The 20,771-nt window shown below is 29.9% G+C and overlaps 2 protein-coding genes across 2 annotated transcripts; both read right to left on the bottom strand.

Moving 5' to 3' along the window:
* Positions 1-1,732: 1,732 nt before the first annotated feature.
* LOC124911977 (protein BREAST CANCER SUSCEPTIBILITY 1 homolog) lies at positions 1,733-7,139 on the bottom strand. Its single transcript, XM_047452525.1, has 16 exons — positions 7,084-7,139; positions 6,951-7,004; positions 6,789-6,859; positions 6,497-6,610; positions 5,995-6,404; positions 5,770-5,880; positions 5,326-5,644; positions 5,139-5,228; positions 4,733-5,043; positions 4,546-4,646; positions 4,080-4,266; positions 3,875-3,975; positions 3,286-3,400; positions 3,032-3,197; positions 2,817-2,935; positions 1,733-2,274 (listed from the first exon to the last, which is right to left on the bottom strand). The coding sequence occupies exons 1-16, from the start codon at positions 7,137-7,139 to the stop codon at positions 1,945-1,947; spliced, it is 2,655 nt and encodes an 884-aa protein (XP_047308481.1). The 3' UTR covers positions 1,733-1,944.
* Positions 7,140-8,420: 1,281 nt separating this feature from the next.
* Positions 8,421-13,054, bottom strand: LOC124911338 (hydroxyproline O-galactosyltransferase GALT2-like). Its single transcript, XM_047451807.1, has 7 exons — positions 11,707-13,054; positions 10,403-10,638; positions 10,002-10,292; positions 9,464-9,592; positions 9,217-9,390; positions 9,023-9,130; positions 8,421-8,912 (listed from the first exon to the last, which is right to left on the bottom strand). The coding sequence occupies exons 1-7, from the start codon at positions 12,551-12,553 to the stop codon at positions 8,706-8,708; spliced, it is 1,992 nt and encodes a 663-aa protein (XP_047307763.1). The 5' UTR covers positions 12,554-13,054; the 3' UTR covers positions 8,421-8,705.
* Between the last annotated feature and the right edge of the window lie 7,717 nt (positions 13,055-20,771).

Raw genomic sequence — 20,771 nt, 5'->3', positions numbered from 1 at the left:
ATGAAATGAGAGGGTGAATCACTTTGTCTAATCCCTCGAGAGCTCTCGAAAAATGCCTGAGAACTCTCATTAACAATGACAAAAAACTTAACCGTCGAAAATAATATATAATCCAACCAATTCATTTCGCATTCATTCTCATTTTGTCTATTATTCTAGGAAGTTAAAATATCGAACCGATATTTTGTTTTATTTATTTAGGAAGGCAACATGTCGAACCAATATATATTTTTTTTAATTAGTAAATTAGTATGGTGAACCGGTATTTTTTTCTTAATGATAATCGACATTTAGACAATAATTATTGACATTTGACATATTTTAATAGATTGTGTCAAATCAATATCTTAATAATATAGATAATATATTTTTAAATTATTATATATTTTTTCAAATATAAGAATTATAATTAAATTATAATTTTATCATTTTTCTAAATATATTAATTAAATTGTAAAATCCCAATTAGACTGAAATTGAAATTAGAATATTAATATCAATGTCAATTCGAATTCTACTTAGTACTTAGTGTTTTTTATTAAACTAAAATTTATTTAAAATAAATTTATTGAATTATTAAAACAAAAAAATGATGTGCATTCAAGCTAAAAGTATTAAGACTTAGTTTTCTAGGTAACCTTTTTATACTTTAGATTTCCTAATAGTTTTTTTCTAAATAATTTTCAAATACAATAATAAACTCTTTAAAACTAAAATAACATCAGTTACTTATCATTTACAACTAAAAATAATATGGTTAAAACTAAAAAAAAATGTGGCTCTAAACAGAAGAAGAAAACAAAAAAAGGTAATTTAATATTTTTTAACAAATGTGCAATGATTTAAATGATAATCATTTAATTATAACAACAAAAATAATACAAAAATAGAGTGTTCACCTTACACAAAACACATCCGAAATACAACGAGAAACCATTTGAGAGCAACAATAAAAAAATAACCCAAAAATATTCACTAACGAACAGACATAACATAAAATCTAGCGTTAACGAGATTGCAAATCCGTAAAAGATCAATGAATTTATTGTCCATCTCTACCAGTTTTTTAGAAAAAAATTCTTCTATCATCGTAATAATAACGTTGTGAAGTAAATGCATCGGTCGAACTTGATCGTTAAACGTCATACAGTTCATTTGTAGCCAAATAATTCACTAGAAAATAATTGGAAAATGAACCGATTGATTCACTCCAACCAAGTTTGCGGTTTCAATTTCAAACACCTCAACAACCAACTATTAATTTTTGCAATTTTTTTAAAGAAAAATAGGTTAAAGACTTTTTTTGTTCCTCTCAGTTCCACTCTTATTGAGATAAGGAGTCATTTGATATTGAGAAATCTCTTACATAATTATCATATTTTGTATATAATTTATTTTTAGGTGAATAATACATTAAATTGATGCTTAATTTGGTTCATTTTTCACACCATATGAAAAAGTCTCTTTTCAAATATTTTAGAAGCATCAAATTACATTGCTATGGTCAAAATATGAAGATGAGAATAAGGATTATACCCAACTAGTTAATGATTTTGATAGATTTACTGTGTTTACTCACCTTGAAAAATCAAGCTAATGTGTTACTTCATCAAGCAAATAACCAAGTTGTGTCTTGTAAAACCATATTTTTGTCACAAAAGTTTAATTTGATTATATATATTTTTTTAAATAAATTTTACTAAATATCCAATTAGTACAACTCAAAATGAGATCTGAAAAGGGTAAGAAATAAATTACAAAACATTTGAAAATTTCTTCAATAACAAAATGTCTCAAATGATTGAAAATCAGTATAAACATACAAGAGCAAAAATTGAATTCAATTAACTTACAAAATAGGATGAAATTATAGCAAGTTACCTATGAGATCCAAATTGAAAGCATATAAGTTTCCTAACCAAAAATAATTTAAACCAAATCTATCTATCCTGTGAGGGGTCTAATTTTGCAACCAGCAATAGAGTTCAAAACCCATGAATTGCTTACCACAATGGATCCAGTAGAATTTGCAATGGCTTCTGCATCTGTCTTTCTTCTGTTAAATATCATGTTTTTCTTTATAGGATTGCACTTTTCAGGAAGCTCAAGGCTGTAAACAATGAATGTTGATGAAAAACTAGTAGAACTCGAAATGGGCTTCCTTTGCAAAACCACACCTCCAGCTGCAGCAACAAGATCTTGAAGATACCCTTTGTAAGATGTTGTGTATTCTCCAGCCAAGAAGAACTTGCATCCCTCAAATGGCTTTGATTGCTGCAAAAGGAAAAATGAAAGTGATAAATCTTCCTTTTCTTTTCTAAAGAAGGCTATAGCACAAAGCTGCACAAAACTAAGAGGCTAAGAGTGAAAGATAATCCCTTAGCTGTTAGGATAACAAATCCAAGTAAGTTTTCTTTTAATTATAAACAGCTTAGATTCCTGATAGTAAGCTGTTATGCCAGGTCATATATACGAGAAGAGAACCTAGGAAGTAAAGAAAGAAATCTACTGAAATTTGATGATTCAAAATAGAATGTAGAAGTAAGAGTTGGTTTAAGAGACCAAAAGGTCACAGGTTCGATTTCATCTGAAAACGCTTTAAGTTTAAGCGGGAAACCATTGTTGTAGGGTGTTATGCTAACTCTCCTTTAATTCCAAATAAAATATAGAGCGTAGAAGCAGAGCTTGAACAACCTCACAAATTTAACATTATGCTAAAAATAGGGATTGGATCATGATCAGATGTTATTCACTGACTCATGGTGTTAGCAATGTAGCTAATTAGGCTTGTTTGAAGGATGGAAGAAGAATATTACATTGGTTGAGACTCGCAATCTTCCAAGTTGAGGACCATCCTTGATTCCATGAACATCACAGTTAATTTCATAAAGATGTTCATCAACAGGTTGCATTGCTTCCAAACAAGCTTTAATCCCTGAAAATACCACAAGATTGCCAAGAACAGGTAAAGTCAAAGCCTAAAGATTAAGAATAATAAGTCCTCAAACAAGAAGGAAAAAAGCACACTAACATTCTGCTTTTAAAATCCACTTTCCCTCCAAAATACCCATCAAAATTTTGAGTGTCCTTTTGCAAGCTCCATTTTCATCAGCAGATGCAATGATATGGGTAACAGTGGGATCCCAATTCTTCATTATTTGTATGCCTGATATCCTCTCAAACTCAGAAACAAGTTGCTGCATTTTCAGGGATAAACTTAGTTAACCAATGAAAATTTTCATTTGCTATTTCAGAAAAATGAGGCTCAGAGAATCAAATGCTCACTTTATCCACATTGGTTAAAGCTGAACTACAGATAACGTATCTCTTAGATGATCCCCAATGCCAATTACTGTCACTATTCTCAACCACAGGTTCTTGATGACGAACTTCACATATTCTGCAAAAAAATAAAATATATTTACCATCATAAATGAAGCTTTGAAGGGAAAAACTTTATATGAATATTTTTGTATAAATCTTAGACTAAACCTTATTGGTGTTTATTGCTGACATTAAAAGGGATTTGGAGCTTGTTTGATGTGTTTTTCTTAAATGAATTTTGGAAGGAAAAACAATCTTAGTTTGAAAAAAAAAAAGTGGATTATTTGGGTCAAATGTTGATTGAATTAATTTAACTGATAAAGTGATTGATGATGGGACAAAGGGTTATTTGTACCTTCATCAAACAAGGCCCCAGGGTGATTTCATAAGGCCAGCAAATTAACTCACAATTAAAATAATCAACTTTTAAGCAAGCAAGAAGAAAATCATGAAAATCTACTAATAAAGTCATTAAGATGTGTTAAAAAAGGAAAGTAGCAAATATCCAAGAAAATCAAACTAGTTTAGTACTACAAGTCTACTAAAGTACCTTTTGGGAGTACTTTTGCTTATTTTCTTTACTTGAGAGTCAGATAATTCACAGGGAAGTTTGGCAGAGGCATGAAGAGGACAAAGCATCACAAAGTTATTCTGTGAGAACAGCAGCAAAATCAGAAGAAAACAAAATTAATAATAACAATAATAAAAATCTCAAAATTTCATGTTCCAAATTAAGTGCAACTGATATTACTTACACTATCCCATCGACATTGCGTGGTCAGTTTTGCACAAGGAACATGAAAGCTCTTGCGACAACTCTTGTCATAACAACCAAGAGCAGCTCCTCGAATACCACAGAAAGAACATTTGATTCTTCGGCTCCTAGCTAATTCAGCCACTAAATTAATAGCTTTATCATCCTCAAAGTAGACATTTGGGGCCCTGCAATATTCATTAAGTAGTCAAACTTGTCACTTAAACAAGAGAATAAATAAACCAGATAGAATATTCAAAGTTCCAACATCCATTAATAAATAATAAAATGTGTTTCAAGAAAAGAAATGGAGTCCACAAACAATTCACAGTTGCAACTTTTCCAACCATTGTAATCAACAGACATGTCACTGTGATCTAACAATCAGGGAAATAGTTCATATGTGATTCACATGATATTTGAAGGAATAAAAAATAATGATTCTCAATTTTGACACTGGTTCTTACCATTCTGTGCAGTTTCTGTGTGCATGTATGGCTTTTGATCCACTATTATGGTCTACATCAACAGGCTTCCCGTCTAAGTAATGAACCATCACTCCTGAAAACTGCAATTCATTTTCATTCTAAGAAATCAAGAATGTGATGAAAAACGTAGAAAGAAAAACATTGTTGAATGTAAAGAAGTATTTACCTCAGTCTCCTCAGCAGAATGACAAAAACCACACTCAACTTTGGGTGGAACATTGTCACATTTAAGTATAGCAGCTGTATTAGATATGTTGGTGGCAATCTCCTTGTCTGATGAATTTTGCAGAACTTTTATTTCAGTATCATTTTGCACTTTTCCCATAGTTTGGTTTAATTTTGCAGAATTGTCAGCATCAGTTAGAGCATCTTTAGCCAACCCCACTTTTGGGTTACTACAGTCAGAAGTCCTGCGTTTTTTTGAACATCTTGAACCATGACCATGTTCTGGATGGGTCGCATTACCTTCAATATTTTCTGAGACAAGAACCAAAAATCTTGTATTCATGAAGTATAAAGGAACAAACATTGAATATAAATTAAATAGTAAATACTACTCATAATGAACCTACCTGAGTTTTTCATCAACAAATTCTTCTTTTTTGATATCCTGGTGAAATTTTCAGGCAAAGTAGAGTTCTCTGTTGTGTTTTGATTCCCACCTAATGAAAGCAGTCAATCAAGTGAATACTTCCACATGATATTAAGATTTTTGAACATTTAGAAGAAAAACAGTTTTCTTGGTTTTAAATTCCTTACCATTGATGTCACACTCGAAGCTGTTTCTCATGCATGTCCTTTCCTTCAAATGGATAGAACTACCCTTGTTATTATCACTATGAAGAGGATTTTCAGTTTTATCTGATAAATCAACATGAACTTCAAAACCTTGAACCTTTGTCCCCTTCACTTGCTTCTTGGAAGGTCTTCCACGTCTCCCCTTCCCACTCTTAGAAGATTCAATAGCTTCATTGATCCTATTTTTAGTTCCAGTTCTTTGGGTTGATAGAGTGGGTACACTTATCTTCTCATTTTCTTTTTCAACAGAAGTAGCCAATGTCTGAGAGGATGATTTGATCTGAAAGTAACTCAATAATTAGTAAGACAGTTAGCAAGAAGAAACAGATATGAAGATTTTAGGGAGACCAAATTGGACTTTTATTGATTTGATATATTTAACTATATTCTAGTATACAAACACACCTGTGTTTTCAGTGGACTGGAACCCAGTTCAGGTGAACAAGGTCTTTGTGTCCATTCAAACATCTCACTGTCTACATAATTTTCATTATTTACTTCACAATCAGCTTCATCCTGCATGAAATGTAAATAAACAGTTGATTAGCAAAGTTCAAACTTTCTTCAAGAGAATAAAATAATGAGATTAGAAGATTCTGAAAAGAAGTGTTTCAATATGATATAATTTACCTGTAGAGCCAAATCATCAGGAACGTCGTCATCTGAGTCCTTAATATCACTGAAACAAGGGGCACATGGTGGTGTTCCAAAGATGGTATCATCATCTGTCTGTTGAGTTAACTTTTCAACATCCTCTTCTTCTCTCAACCAAAAAAATGGTGCTAATCCTGTTTCTCCCTCGCCATCAAGGACAGACTTTCCCCTCAATCCATTAGAACTTTCAGCTACCACCTTGGGAGTTTCTGGAATATGATGTTTTGTAACCTGAATTCTTTTCTTGGTGGGAAATGATGGTCTATTCATTAAAGATTTTGAAATTTTTGGACTAGCACTCATAGACCATTTAGCACTTTTTCCTTTTGCTTTCCTTTGTTTTATTGGTTCAGTCTGGCAACTTTTCCCATTCTGTGGTTCTTGTTCTGTAGTAAGAAAATTTGACAAACTGGTCAAATAACAACCATACCCAAATGAAAGGGAAATTAACCTTATAAAACCAGACTAGTGAACATACCCAACTCTTTGGAGGAAGGCGCAATTTGTGTGCTGAATATGTTAACTCCAGAAGAAACTTCCATGCTCTTGTAAATGCTGACCAGGGTATCCATATGAGGAGCAGGACGAATCTCTGCATCAGAAAACACTTAGATGCATGCCTGCTAAACTAATTGTGTTCTTGATATCAATCTCTTTCATCCTCGCAATCTACTTTCTTCTTTCTTTAGGTTCTTTAACAGTATTTGAAGCTGATTTCTTTAGGTTCTTTAACATTATAAGAACAAACTAAATGGAAACTATGAATATACCTCTGCGATGAAATGGGAGTTTACAGATTGGACAATCTGAAGCTGATTTCATGGATTTCTGAATACATGTACTACAAAATTGGTAAAAGTAATATAGATTCAGTCTTTCTTCATTACCCATGAAAGAATCAGAAAAATGGAGACTTTAATTGAAGAACTTACTTGCAAAAGACATGGTTGCATACAAGTGAAACAGACGACGTCAAGAGACTTAAACTGAAAACAAAGAAGATCAAAAAAGAGAATGTCAAATTCATATAATGGTATTGATAAATTCAAGATTTTGAGAGATTACCAGATAGGGCATTTCAGTTCTCTGCCCATTTTCTCCAAGTTTGAGAAATCTTCCATCTTTACACTGCGTTTTCGATTCTTTTTGCTGGGTACAAAGAAAATGGATAGTTTAGAGAGAGAGTGAAAGAGTAAAAAGAGATGGGTAGGGTTTGAAATAGGAGTGAGAGTAGAAGAAAAGGGCGGCAAACATTTTCATCAGCTTTGAAAATTTTAATGGAGTTTCGCGGGAAGAAGACGAAGTTTTTTTTTGTTTTTTTTGAAAAATCATGTTTTAAAACAAAAAAAATGTTTTATTTGTTATAAAAAAATCTTTTTAACATTATAATTTAGATTTGGTTTTAAATATTAAAAAATATTTTTTTTTATAATATGTATTTGTATCTAGATTCTAGGTGAATATTTTATTAATTTTTGTATAAAAAATATTTTTTAAAATTATAATCCAGTTTGTCTAAATTATTAAATTTTTACTAGCATAACAAATATAATAATTTAAATTATGGGTCAATAATAAAATTTAATTTCACAGGCTCTTTGTATTCTCAATGTCATTTTTTCCTCATTTTTACTTTCTATGTTGATTATGTTCATATTGTAGACAAGTTACCTTTATTGTAATTTTAATAAAGATTTTTCCTTACAAATGGAGAAAAAATCACTTATAGTTACATTATTAGTAAGAATAAAATGGGATTTACTTTACCTTCACAATAAAGTGCATTGATATATAAAAAATAATATATATATTTTATAAATACAAATTATTTTAATTAACAAAGAAATATGTTATACGGTAACTTATTTAAAAATGAAAAATGATACCGGAAACGAACGTATAACGAAAACAAAGACATAAATCTGACTTTTACCTATGTCACGTCGAATTCGTGGTCTTACCTCTTCCGTTGTTCCATTCGTTATTCGTATTATTTATCTTTAAAAAAATATTCAAACGAACTTGTAAATATTATATTTACAATTAAGAAAAATATATTGTGATATTTATTTGTGAGATTGACAATTAAGGAAAATATATTGTCCATATTAATGAACTTGTAAATTATGTTCATATTTGTACAAACGAATCATGAATTCGGACAACAGAGTTTTAAGTCATCGATAAATTGAAAAAATATCTCAACCTTAAAATAAATTTAATATTCTTCAACAAAAAAAAAGATTGTTGATAAACAATAAGTTATTTGAAGTTTGTTTAAAATAAATTACTAAAATATTATTTTTATTCAAAATTTAATTGTACCAATGTAATATAAAGAGAGTTTTTGTAAAAGCTTTTAAAAAACTCAAAATAACCAATATCAAATGAGCTCTTAAGGGGCAATAAACAAGAAACTGTATATCAACCTTACATTAATTCAATAATGCACAATGTGACAAATCAAATCTTCTAAACATATAACAATTTACACCAATATATGGCTTAACAAAGCCAATAAATGTTTGCCCCGATATCTGAATCTAGATCTAGAAATGCTCGAGAAGAAGACAACTACTTCACCGCAACATAACTATCTTTCGCAAGCATGAATGGGCAAATTACCTCGAGGAAAAAGGAAGTCAAACTTGTACAATATAGTTAAACCGGGCAGAATTTTTCCGGGGTCATCTAAAGTTGCAACAATGGGGCAGCCCCTTTGAAAGGTTGTCCCACAAACAAATCATCTGTCTAGGGGATTGATAATGGGCAGTATAGTAATCTTCCATGCATCCATATTGACAGAACTTCCAATTATGCGAGTATTGAACCGGTCTTGTAGTATTGAACTGCTCAACCCACATTCCCACGCTTACATCCTCCATCTTGAATAGCTGCAGCCGCGAGAAAACAAAAAATACAAAAAAAATGTATGTTTATTAATGGAGGAGTCCTAAGAATAACTGATCAGAGAATTGTTTGTGTTAGGACAGGACAAACAAACCCTTAATTGTGTTTTCGTGTGTTGAGAAACAATATACTTGGCGATATCACTTGAAATAATATACCCCGGCCCATTTGCATAAGGAGGATAAACTTCTTCTGGCCACTCCTGTAATTAGTAGTTTGAAAAAAATAATTAAAAGATTTGGAACTTGTTTTGATTTTGAGACAGGTTGATTCCAAACAAGGCCGTACCTCATATGTCACTGCCCATTTCCCATACCGAAGTGGTCTATGCTGGAGATTGAGATTGCCCATATAAAGGGGTCGTATGGGAGAAACCCCATCAATTTCTTTCAAGACAGTATCAACCCTCACAAAGGTGTCGTCGTCACATTTCATGATGTATGCAGCAGTTACATTTTGAACCTAGAAACCACATGTTTCTTTAAAATTAGTATAATGCGAGAAGAAAAAGATGAGGAAAAAGCAACGTACTTACCCCATACTCGCAGATTGCAACAGTTTTAAGAACTACCAGTTCGTAGCGATCCATAAATGGCAAGATCACAATGTCTCCAAAATAATCAGCCTCTTTTTTCAGAACTGCATTCACCTCTTTTCTTGGACTCTGTAAGTCAATCACCCTAGGGAATAAGCATTTTCGAAAACATAACTCATAGTTGCAGAATGTTTTCCATTTTGAGAAAGACCTAGAGCTAGATTGATCTTGGGTTATTTGAAAAAAAATGGGCTTTGAATTCAAAATCTTGTTGGTTGAAAAAATGGATTAGTTGAGTTAAATTACTAAAATACTCTTTTATATTGTACAAATTAAGTGATCTGAAAGGAGATTATTTGGAAATAATCCAAATAACCCAAGATCAAACAAGCCCACCTTCAAATCAACTCAAGGAAACAAATTAAGATTAGTTTGGTTATCAGAAAATCTTCCATTCTAAGGTTTAAGACAAAGAAGACGAGTTTATGTTTCATATCACTTTCTCCATTCTTTGCAAAAAATAATGAGGAGTTCTTACCAATGCAACAAAGAAACGAACTACTACATTTGAGGACTTGATAACCGAGGCCTGCATCCAAGTTTTTCTAACAGTCATTCTCTCAGCAAAGTGATTCGTTGCAGAAATGATTCCAACGAAAAGTCTAATGGGAATTTTGGGCAAAGGATCGGCTTTCCATTGTTCAGACATTTCTAACACCCTTTGGACTGAGAAGCTAGAATGAGATGTTGGCAAAGAAGTGGCATGAACTGAATGAATATCCACATCACCTTTAATAGCTAATCCAGTTGCATCCTCAAGGGTAAACCCCTGAATCAATTTCGAAAATAGAATCATAATACAATCCATGATGATGAGCGTTAAAAAGAGAAAAGAAAAATCGAAGAATCATGAGGTTATATACATACATACAAACATACCGTTCTATATGGAAATGAACTGACATGCCGACCCCCAATATTAATGTGGAAACCATCCATGCCTGCACGGATCGTGAGGACAAAAAGTCTTCCTTCTGACAAAGGATACGACCATGTCACTTCAGGCCTCTGTGCACGCCCAATAAACCTCTTTAACCACGATGATGTTGTTTTTGACTCTCTTGAATCAGAATTATCACTGTTCATCCATTTTTCACATCTCATATACCCATCAACTGTACAAAGCAACAAAAAGATGATTTTATTTTATTAACCAGCAGCAAACAGAGACATACAAAAGGGAATACATGAAGGGGTAAAGGAAAAAACAAGGGAGTACCCCAAAAACCTAGATACTTGAGCATGAAAATCAGTTACAAATGAAATTTGGAAACAAAACGGCATACAATACTACTTGTAATAGATAGAACTGGCATAAGCATAGATGAGATGATAGAAGAATGGGCGTGAGAGAGGCTCAGAAGAACGTTTCCAAAGGCCTAGATGATAAGAGAACCTGAATTATTCAAGTTCATTCGATAACAATTCAACATATTCAAAGCAATTACATCCTACTATTAAAATTGAGAATACATAACTATTTTAACTACTAACATAACTACTTTTAACCACCTATAAACTATTGAGTCGAAGAGCATTGTTACTTTTTTCCTTGCAGTTTTAACCACCTCTCGAAAAAAGTTCATTTTGCTTTCTAAACTTGCATTAATGTTTGATTTAGCTTCCTCAACTTATAAAAAATGCTCAAACTACATATTGCTGTCACTTTTCTGTTAACTTCTTAATATGCAATTTAGGAAGAGAATGATATTTAAACCAAAGATCGGGAAGCATGAAATATTGTGTAGAGATCATTTACGAACTTAACGGATTTAACAAAAGAAATGACAACATGCACTAATTTGAGCAATTTCTAAGAGTTCATAACGAACATTTAATGCATGTTTAGAAAACGAACTTATTTCTTCGCATCTTTATCAGCCAAATGATGTATCAAAGCAAATGAGCAAGCTTTTAGTAAAAATATTACATACAAAGGAAATTTTAGTCATTAAACCTAAATAATTCACATTTTCATCAAACAAGATACTTTTTTTTTGTTCAAAAAATTAAAACTTACAATAGCACTTGCTAGTTTTGAAGTTCAATCGATATAGATACTTCACATGTATTATCATGATTACAAACAGTTGTCAAGCTTGCATATAAATACCTAGAAAAATAATACATATTCTAAAACATATTGACAATGAGAAGCAAAATTTGGAAAATAACATCATTACCAAGCATGTCATCTTCAGTTTTAGATGGTAAACCGTCGCACCTTTGAGCTGTACCCCACTGCATCCTATAACAGGTGTTGTGCTCAATGACAGATCGGTTGCTCCAATCACCTCTAATTCGAGGATTCAGATGAAGAATCTTTGGCGGATCTTCCCCAACCACTGATTTCAAACCTTGCAATTCAACCATAAATTGTGAAACCGGGACCATACCATTCATATTACTTCTTATCCTTTTCATCTGAGGCACATACTCATCGTGAGCATAATGAGGTGTTCCCACAATTGTAATGGAAGAACCCGCAGAAAGACCACAAGGAAGGAACATAATAAGATCTCCCTGCTGTGATTCTTCAACACTCATAGATACCCATGATGGACATGATTCAGGCTTCCCTTCAGGTATAATAGCCTTTTGGCTTATATTTCTTCCATTAATTGTATCCACTTCTTCCCATGCCTTCAAACCTAAAGCCCAGGCCTCATCAGCCATTCGATCAAATACAGATTGACCGTTCGTCCTGTTCCATCTCCTCATTATCTCACCCGTGATTCTCCCATAGTTAAATTGAATAGGTTTCGCCTGTGGCGTCGACGGTGCTGCTTGGTTGATCGTATCTTTGTAAACAGAAACATGGGGTTTTCTCAAATCATCATGTCTGGGATTCTCATCAAACCTCTCACGAGTAACCAAATATGTATCATCACCACTCAGCGTGGTAGCAATCTCGAGAAAACGAGGGAACTTGAAGGAGATGAAAAGCAAGTAAAACACAGCAATACCCAACAAAATTGAAGGCAATTTCAGCCTCCTTAAACTAGAAATATCAGATTTTGGCCTCTTCATCCTCTGAGAACTCCCACCCAGATGCACTAATTTAGTCAAGTTTCGTTAAAGCAACAGAAGAAAAAAGAAACACCCGATTTCAACAAATCGAAACGCCCGATTTGAACAAATTCAATCGACAATAAATGTTCTGGACTGAAGTCCGAAATCATTAGATATCGTCGTCCATAATGACGTCTCTTATCAACGGTTAATAAACAATGTATGAAATTAGTCAAGAATAAGAAACTGAAGAAGAGAAAACCTAGTTCATAAACTCGTTGGGTTCAATAGAGTTACTCCGATGGCATCGATGAAATCTTAAAAGCAACAAATCTTGGTACCCAGAAGAGAAATGTTTGCGGCTGCAAGGAAACATGAAATCAATCCGTCAATGGGAAAGAAACGAAGAATACCTTCTTCTGGGCAGCGAATTCAAGCTTTAATCTTTAACCCAAAAGCAGCGAAAAAAGAAAGATGAAGAAATGACTTGTCTTGACTGTTAAGCCGTAAGCGGGAAGTAGAAGAAGTTGCTCTTACTCGTGCTTGACCACAATCTTCAATTAGGCTTGTTTGGTTCGAAATCCTTTTTCTTAAATGTTTTTCTTTTCCATACCTCCAATTACTTTTTTTTTTTACATTTGGAGGGTGTCTTTTTTTTTTTTTTTTTAATTTAACATTTTGTTTAGACAAATCGTTTCATTTCAAATTTTTATATTTAGAATAATAGTCTTCGCGGTTAATGGGTAGTTTGTTGTTCATACTCTTTTATTACTCTTTTATCGTATTTCTCAAGTATATGTTTGTCCAGTAAAGGAGATTAAATTATTGAATCTGAAATTATTTTTTATTTTTTTAATAAAGAGTCACTAAAATAATTTTTTTGGTTATGGGGTATAATTTTTTTTATATTGTTATATTGATTTGTTTGACTTACTCTACTTAATCATTCAATTACATATATTTTGAGGCATCTTAATTATAAGATTTTCAATCATTTTCATTAAAATTTTAATTATTACAAATATGTCATATTATTTAACATATATTATGATTTAGTTGTTTTGATTTTGTTTATATTAATTTAAGAGATCTCTTAATTTAATTTTAATATTTATTTTTTTATTTGAATGAATGAAACTATTTTTTTTTTAATGAATAAATAAATAACAAATGTCATGACTTTTTAAATTAAAAAAAAATATATATATAGAGTTCATTTATTCCTAACTTATTAAATTAAATTTCAACTTTTATTAATATTTATAAAAAGACAATTTAATAATTTATTAAATTAAATATAATTCAAGTAGCTAGTTGAGAGATTTACTATCTCTATTCTTATTTGCCTAATAATATTAATTTTCATCATGAAAATAATATTAAATTAAAAAATATAATTTAATTTGTTTTGTAAATTAATTTGGATGGAATTTAAATAATTTAAATAATAATAATTATTAAACTAATTTAATTTAAATAAATAATTTTATAGATTGATAAGTGAAACAGACGTCTAACCCCTCCTTAATTACTTTGCCATCTGTAATAACAATAGTGGCGTTGTTTTGATATTTGATAATCAAAAATAAATTATTAATTTATGATTGGATGAAACAAAAAAAACTGAAAAACTGACCAATTATATTATTTGTTTCTTCCCCCTAACCAGCCAATCTTCTCCTTAAATTTAAATAATTTATTAATTTTTAATATATTTTATATTAATTAAATTATCAACTAAAATACTAATATATATATATATATATATTTTTAATATTTTATTATTTATTAAAAAAATTACCAATAATACTTTTTCAATTAAACAGAACAAAATTGAAATAAATGTATTTTTTCCCAATTAAATATTAATATTATATTTTTTTGATCAAATGTAATTTATTTGTTTTTTTGGGAAAAGAATAGTGCAATTTCTTTTCCAATATTTATTAAGCTATGTTTGATTATGATATAATTGAGATTATAGTTTAGTTCTATGGTTTGTTAGAATTTCAAACACTCAAAATAAAGAATTAGAATTTATGTACTTTTTTAATTTCCAATTCTCCCATTTTTACAATTTCTTGATATTTTAATATAAGTTATGTAGAGAGTATCTTAAATTTTAGCATTTTATGTATATTTTTATTTATTAAAAATGTTAATATATAAGAGTTAATTATTGTTTGTTAACAATATAATCAATGTGTAATATAATATATATTTAATAAACTCATATACATTGAATTGTAGCTTGTGCATTTGTCTAACATTAATCAACAAGCAAAATAATTATAAAAATATTTAAAAAAAGTATCTCTTTACTAAGTAAGTAAATAAATAAATTTGTTCAATACTAACACATTATAAAAATTAAAACATCTACTTTTAAACATTCAAATAACCATTAAGCACGTAATACCAAGAAAACCCCAAGACATTAGCACTCAAATTCAAAAAAATAAAATAAAAATACAAATATGCCCAACCCACTATTTGACAAATCAAAGTTAAACATTTTAATTTCATTAGTTTAAATGATCATTAAATAAACAATAAAATTAAAATCGGATTCTTCAATTTTAATTTTGCTTTCATTTCAAAACTAAATGAGGCCACCTTGTTTGACATCATTAATTATTTTATCAATCAAAATCACTCCCATCATCATTAATTAAAATATTAATTACACTTCTTTATTATTTGTAACATTTATAAAAGGAAAGAATGCCAATTTTACACACCAAGTTAAAGGAATGTGTCAAATTTACTTATTAAGTATCAAAATTCCATTTATATGTATGAACTTGTCAACGAGTGCCAAATATATTTAAAATAACAGAAATGTTAAACGACGTTAAAATTTTTGCCACATGTAATATCCACATATTTTTTATTTTTTTAAATTGACATTACTTTAATTATTTTTTATTCCAACAAAACATTAAAATTTTTTCTTATTTATTTTTTCTCTCTCTTTACCCTCACAACTTACCATTTTCTTTAAATATTTCTCTCTTCATTTCTCCATCTATGAGTAATTTTATTATTAATAAGAATATTTAATTGATTAATTATAAAATTTTTTATAAAAAGTAACGAGTTACTAAGACTTCGCCACAACGCTGACAATTTAGGATTCGACCAACAAAGACTTCACCACAACATTGACAATTTAGGATTCGATCAATGAATGTTTCAACCAATGACGATGATAGTTTAAGGTTTAACTGAGAAAGACTTGGATTTGGGGGTTATGTTTGGGAGCTAGTAAAGTTTAACAGGGTGAGTATTATGAAAACTAAAATTAAAACATGTCGGTTAAGAGAGATTTTACCTTGATTCGGCATTGTCCGCTAATGACGACAATGATTTAGGGTTCGACTAATGAAGATTTTGGCCACAACGTCTATGATTTAGGAATTGGCCAACAAAAACTTCCACCAACGACAATGAATGTTTAAAGTTCAGTTATAGAGCACTTGGAGGTTAGAAGAAGGTAAAAATCAGAAAGAACTTGGGTTAATCAAAGAGAGAAAAGTTAGAAAAAAATGGAGAGTTGTGGAGGGATGAGAAAGAAGGTAAAAATAAGTTTTGTTTGAATGAAAAATAATTAAAAGTAATGTTAATTTAAAAAATAAAATAGGTGTATATTAAATGTGGCCAATTTTTGGACGCGGTTTAATATTCCTGTTATTTTAAACATATTTGACATTTTTTGACAAGTTGATACATATAAATTGAATTTTGATACTTAATAAATAAATTTGACACATTCTTATAATTTGATGTGTAAAATTAACATTCTTCCCATTTATAAGATGTTGTGTTCTCCAAATAATTATGATAACCCTCTTTACACATTTTGTTCTTTCTTCTTTAAATAACTAATCTCCAAATAACCATACATAAAACAAGGCCTAAATATATAGCTTAAAATACAATTCTTTGTTCCAATAATAGAGCACTCTTTCAAGTCAATATTGTCTTTTTGTTTTCTTCTTTGTAGGACCGTGTTTCTTTAAATAAAATTTGTGATTTTATGTTCAAGGGTTCTTGAATTTTCTTATATTTTTTTACATTGCATAAAACTTATTTTATATTTATTACTAGAAAATACACCTTTTCCACACTAATTACGGAGCCCACATTTAGTTAAATTGCATATTCGTAAAAGTTGTATATAATTTATTTGTTTATTTTTTGTAAATAGTTTAGGTATAAAATCTTAAACCATACAAAAATTTTTAAACATAAATTCTTACCCCTTTAAGGTCTTATAAAACTTATTGAAAAATTTCTATACTTCCCTGCCGTTGTACCCAGGCCCGAGAATTATGGCCCAATCAATAAAGAATAGTATGTATATATATTACTCATAATTTTAAAAATTAAAAAATACGTATAAATTTAAATTTACTGTATAAAAATATTCTTAATATATTATAAAAAAATATTTATACAATTGAGAGAAAACTATATTAATTAATTAAATAACTAACAGTAATATTTTTGGAAAATTTGGGTCCTTACAAATGGAACGTGGCGATAGTTTTGTACTCGACATGAAATCAAGATATGAACTGAAGACAAAAAATTAAGTTATGGTTATGTATTTTTTTTTGTTACCTACTTAACTTGATTAATAAACATGTTAAAATTGGGTCAACCTAAAATGATTCAAACTAGACCCGATAATAGATTTATCAGTTTCATTTGTTGATTTTTGTGTTATTATTTTCTACTCACTCACTCATTTTTTTTTGTAAAATTTTTTATAAACGGATTTGTGATTTAACTTTATTTCTTTTTTGTCTTGATGTCATTTTAATTTAAAACAAAGAGATATATATGAATTAATTATATCGGGTTTAGTTCGAGTTGCGTTAGATAATCAGGCTGGTTCGGGTTAATCACAAATAAACAATTAGGTTCGGGTTAGAGATTTTGACCAAAATTAATAAATAGGTCATGTTCAAATTCATATCGCTCAAACACATTAGCTTGTTTGATATTTGAGTTTTTAGGTTTTTGGAAAGACTGTTTCTGTAAACTTATATCACTCTATTTATTTATTAAAATATTAAAATTATCTTTTATTAAAAAATAAACAGAGAAGAAAATATATATATATATATATATATATATATATATATATATATATATATAATATGTGTTTTGGTACCCCAAAACTGTTTTTATTTCTATAAAAGAAACCAAAAAAAACCACTTTCTCAAAAGAAGAGCTAGTTATTTGCTTATCTAGTTTTTATGGTAGTGCTTATTTTCTTTGTATCTTTAAGGCATGTATTTTGCTAGACAATTTTATATGGACTTTACACTAATTCATCATATATAATTATGTAGAATTCATTTCTTAAAAAAAACATTTGTTTGAGACAAGTGACTGGCTACTATTAAACATTAATTACATAGTCTCTTCAATAACTAATAAATTAAGCCATCATCAAACCACTACTCAAAAGATGTAGCTACTAGTGGTTTTCAAAAGTAGAAGCTTGACTAGCCGAAAATTGAAATGATGTTTGAATATCCTTGAAGCGATAGGAGCTAGACTTGATGTTGGAGGTCGAAGTAGGGGAGAATGCTGATTTCAATTTTAGGCTAGACTTGATGTTGGAGGTTGAAGTAAGGGATAAGGGTGATTTCAATTTTAGGCCATTGGTAAATTGAGACAAAGTATCAAATGTTTTCATATCTATGTCTTCTTCATGGATGGTGTCTAACATTTTTGGTGCTCTGTATCTCATGACAGCTACAAACTGAGGTGGTGCAACCTCCATAGCAAATCTTGCCAACCGAGAGTTCGCCATTTCTTTTGTGTTCAATGATGACGGTGAAGAGGAGATGAAGTTCATGATATGAATAGAAGTGGATGAATATATATATGAAAAATAGGATTGGGAAGAGATAAAATGGGCAATGGCAATGGATGATTTGATGGTCTTAATCAAGTGTTTTGACATCATTTTTAGCTTTAGTGTCAACCTTACCCTTTTAGAATTAATTTCACATTTTAAATTTTAGTGCAACCTTTCCTTTTGGAATTAATTGCATTTTAATTTATTAAATTTACACATTTATATGGTCCCTCGTGCCCATGCGATAAGCGGACCAATCGCAAAGGAAGCAAATATGGCTAAATCATTTAAAGTTACCCAATTCACACGACAATTTAAATTGGTGAGAAAGACATGGTGATTGGCAAAATATTAAATGTCTTTAATGTCGTATCAAACCAAATTAATAGATCATTTGTTGGTATCGAAAGCATCTCATTTTACGCTTTTATAGGTTGTCAAATTTAAAATTCCACCTATGTGTGTAAATAACTTATACACTTTCTCGAGGAATATGATTTCAGATATTGTATTGTCACTATTTAGTCAGTAATAGTCATATATATTATGAAATTAATAAGAAGGATCAAATTACAATAATATTGTATTGTCTCTATTTCAATAATACTTTAATAACTATCAAATTAATAAGGATGAGAAACAAATCTCATTGTTAGCCCAATATTAATACTGGTTGGCTTTGTATTGAGGGTAAGGAGATCATATCTCATAATCTTATTGATTATTGCAGAGCTATTTGAATATGGTTAGATTAAGCATTTAGACAGAAGTTGTTCATAATCTTTTCACTATCTTGTGTACTATTTGACTCGATTAAAGCACCAGGTCTTTTAATAACAAACCTTGTTTCACAAGGTTAATCATAAGTTTTAATTTTTGTGACTTAGACCTAGCTAGTTACCATATAAATATTTGATTTCTTCAAATGATCACTTGCACGGCGAACTTTATTGAGTACATTAGACTCAATACATGTATTTTTGGATACGATTGTAAATGCTTTTTTAGCCTTGTTTTTTGAGAGATTCGAAAGTGTTTAGTAAGAGGCTGAAATTTGAGTTTCGAGTTAGCATGATCTTCGAGTTGTGGAGAAGCGTCCAATAGTTGCCTAAGCACGTAAAGAAGCTTAACCGACTTGTGGTACCCTTTTGGAGTTTACTCTTCGCCCACATATATTTCAATACTTCTCTCGTTCATTTTTATAGACTATATATTATATAACCTATACACTTGACATAAGAACATATTGTTATGAGCCTAGATGCATGAGTATGTTTAGATTATATTCAATACTTTTATCTCGTTATTTTTTTATGCACTATTATATAACCTAGACACATAGCATAAGAATATGCTTATACACATTTATTAGGATTTGATTGCTACAATATAATCTTTTGGGTCAGCATGAATAAACACACTTATTGTTATAAGTGATGTCGTGTCTCATGAAAGTAATGTACTGAAGTGCTTTGCAAAATTCCTATAGAGAGATGGATCTGTAAATCCGAGCTTCGGTTTAGTATCAACTGGAGTTAGTGACGGCATAACTGAACGATATATTGTCAATTTCATTCTATCGGTTAATCGATTTTACCGGTTCCAATTAACTAATTTTTTATCAATTAAATGGTTCAATTTTCAGTTAAAACTATTTTTCAAGTAAATTAGTAATAATTTAATTATATATTTGTATTTTATAATTTATATTAGTTATTTTTTTAAATATAAGATATATTATAATATTAAATAATTTATACATATTAGTTATTTTTAAATTTGAAATTATAATTTGTATAGAATTATTTTTAGAAAATAAATTATAATTTATATAAAATTATAAAAAAATAAATTAAAAAACAACCGAAATAGTTTCATTCAAATGTGTATTTTTTTTTTTAATATTACAATAATTTCAAATTATAAATTATAATTATGATAAAAATATGATAAAATTCCTTAAAAACTTGTATTACAGGATTAAACCGGTTAACTGACCGGAACCAGTAAAACAAGAACCGATAAAACCAATACTAATACTCGTCGATTAACCGATTTGTAAAATAAATAATAAAATCGAACTTAACCAAAACCGATTAACCGACCCGTTGAACACCCTTAATCATGATCAACAATCTCTAAGGCATAAGCACAATGATACTTCTTTTGTGACAAAAATAAACCATCCACATGATACCCAAACAAATAGTTTAGTCTTAGAAAATTCCAAGTTAAAAAGGATTATAATAACTTTACTAATTTATTATGAAGACATAGCCTATATAATGTCATCCACACGTACAAATGTACAATATAGAAGATAAGCTACAGATGCATCTTTTCCATAAACATACATT

The sequence above is a fragment of the Impatiens glandulifera genome, chromosome 8, assembly GCF_907164915.1.
Source record: "Impatiens glandulifera chromosome 8, dImpGla2.1, whole genome shotgun sequence".
Taxonomy (NCBI): domain Eukaryota; kingdom Viridiplantae; phylum Streptophyta; class Magnoliopsida; order Ericales; family Balsaminaceae; genus Impatiens; species Impatiens glandulifera.
The sequence above is the reverse complement of the archived record's forward strand: the minus strand, read 5'-3'. Positions and strand labels throughout refer to the sequence as shown.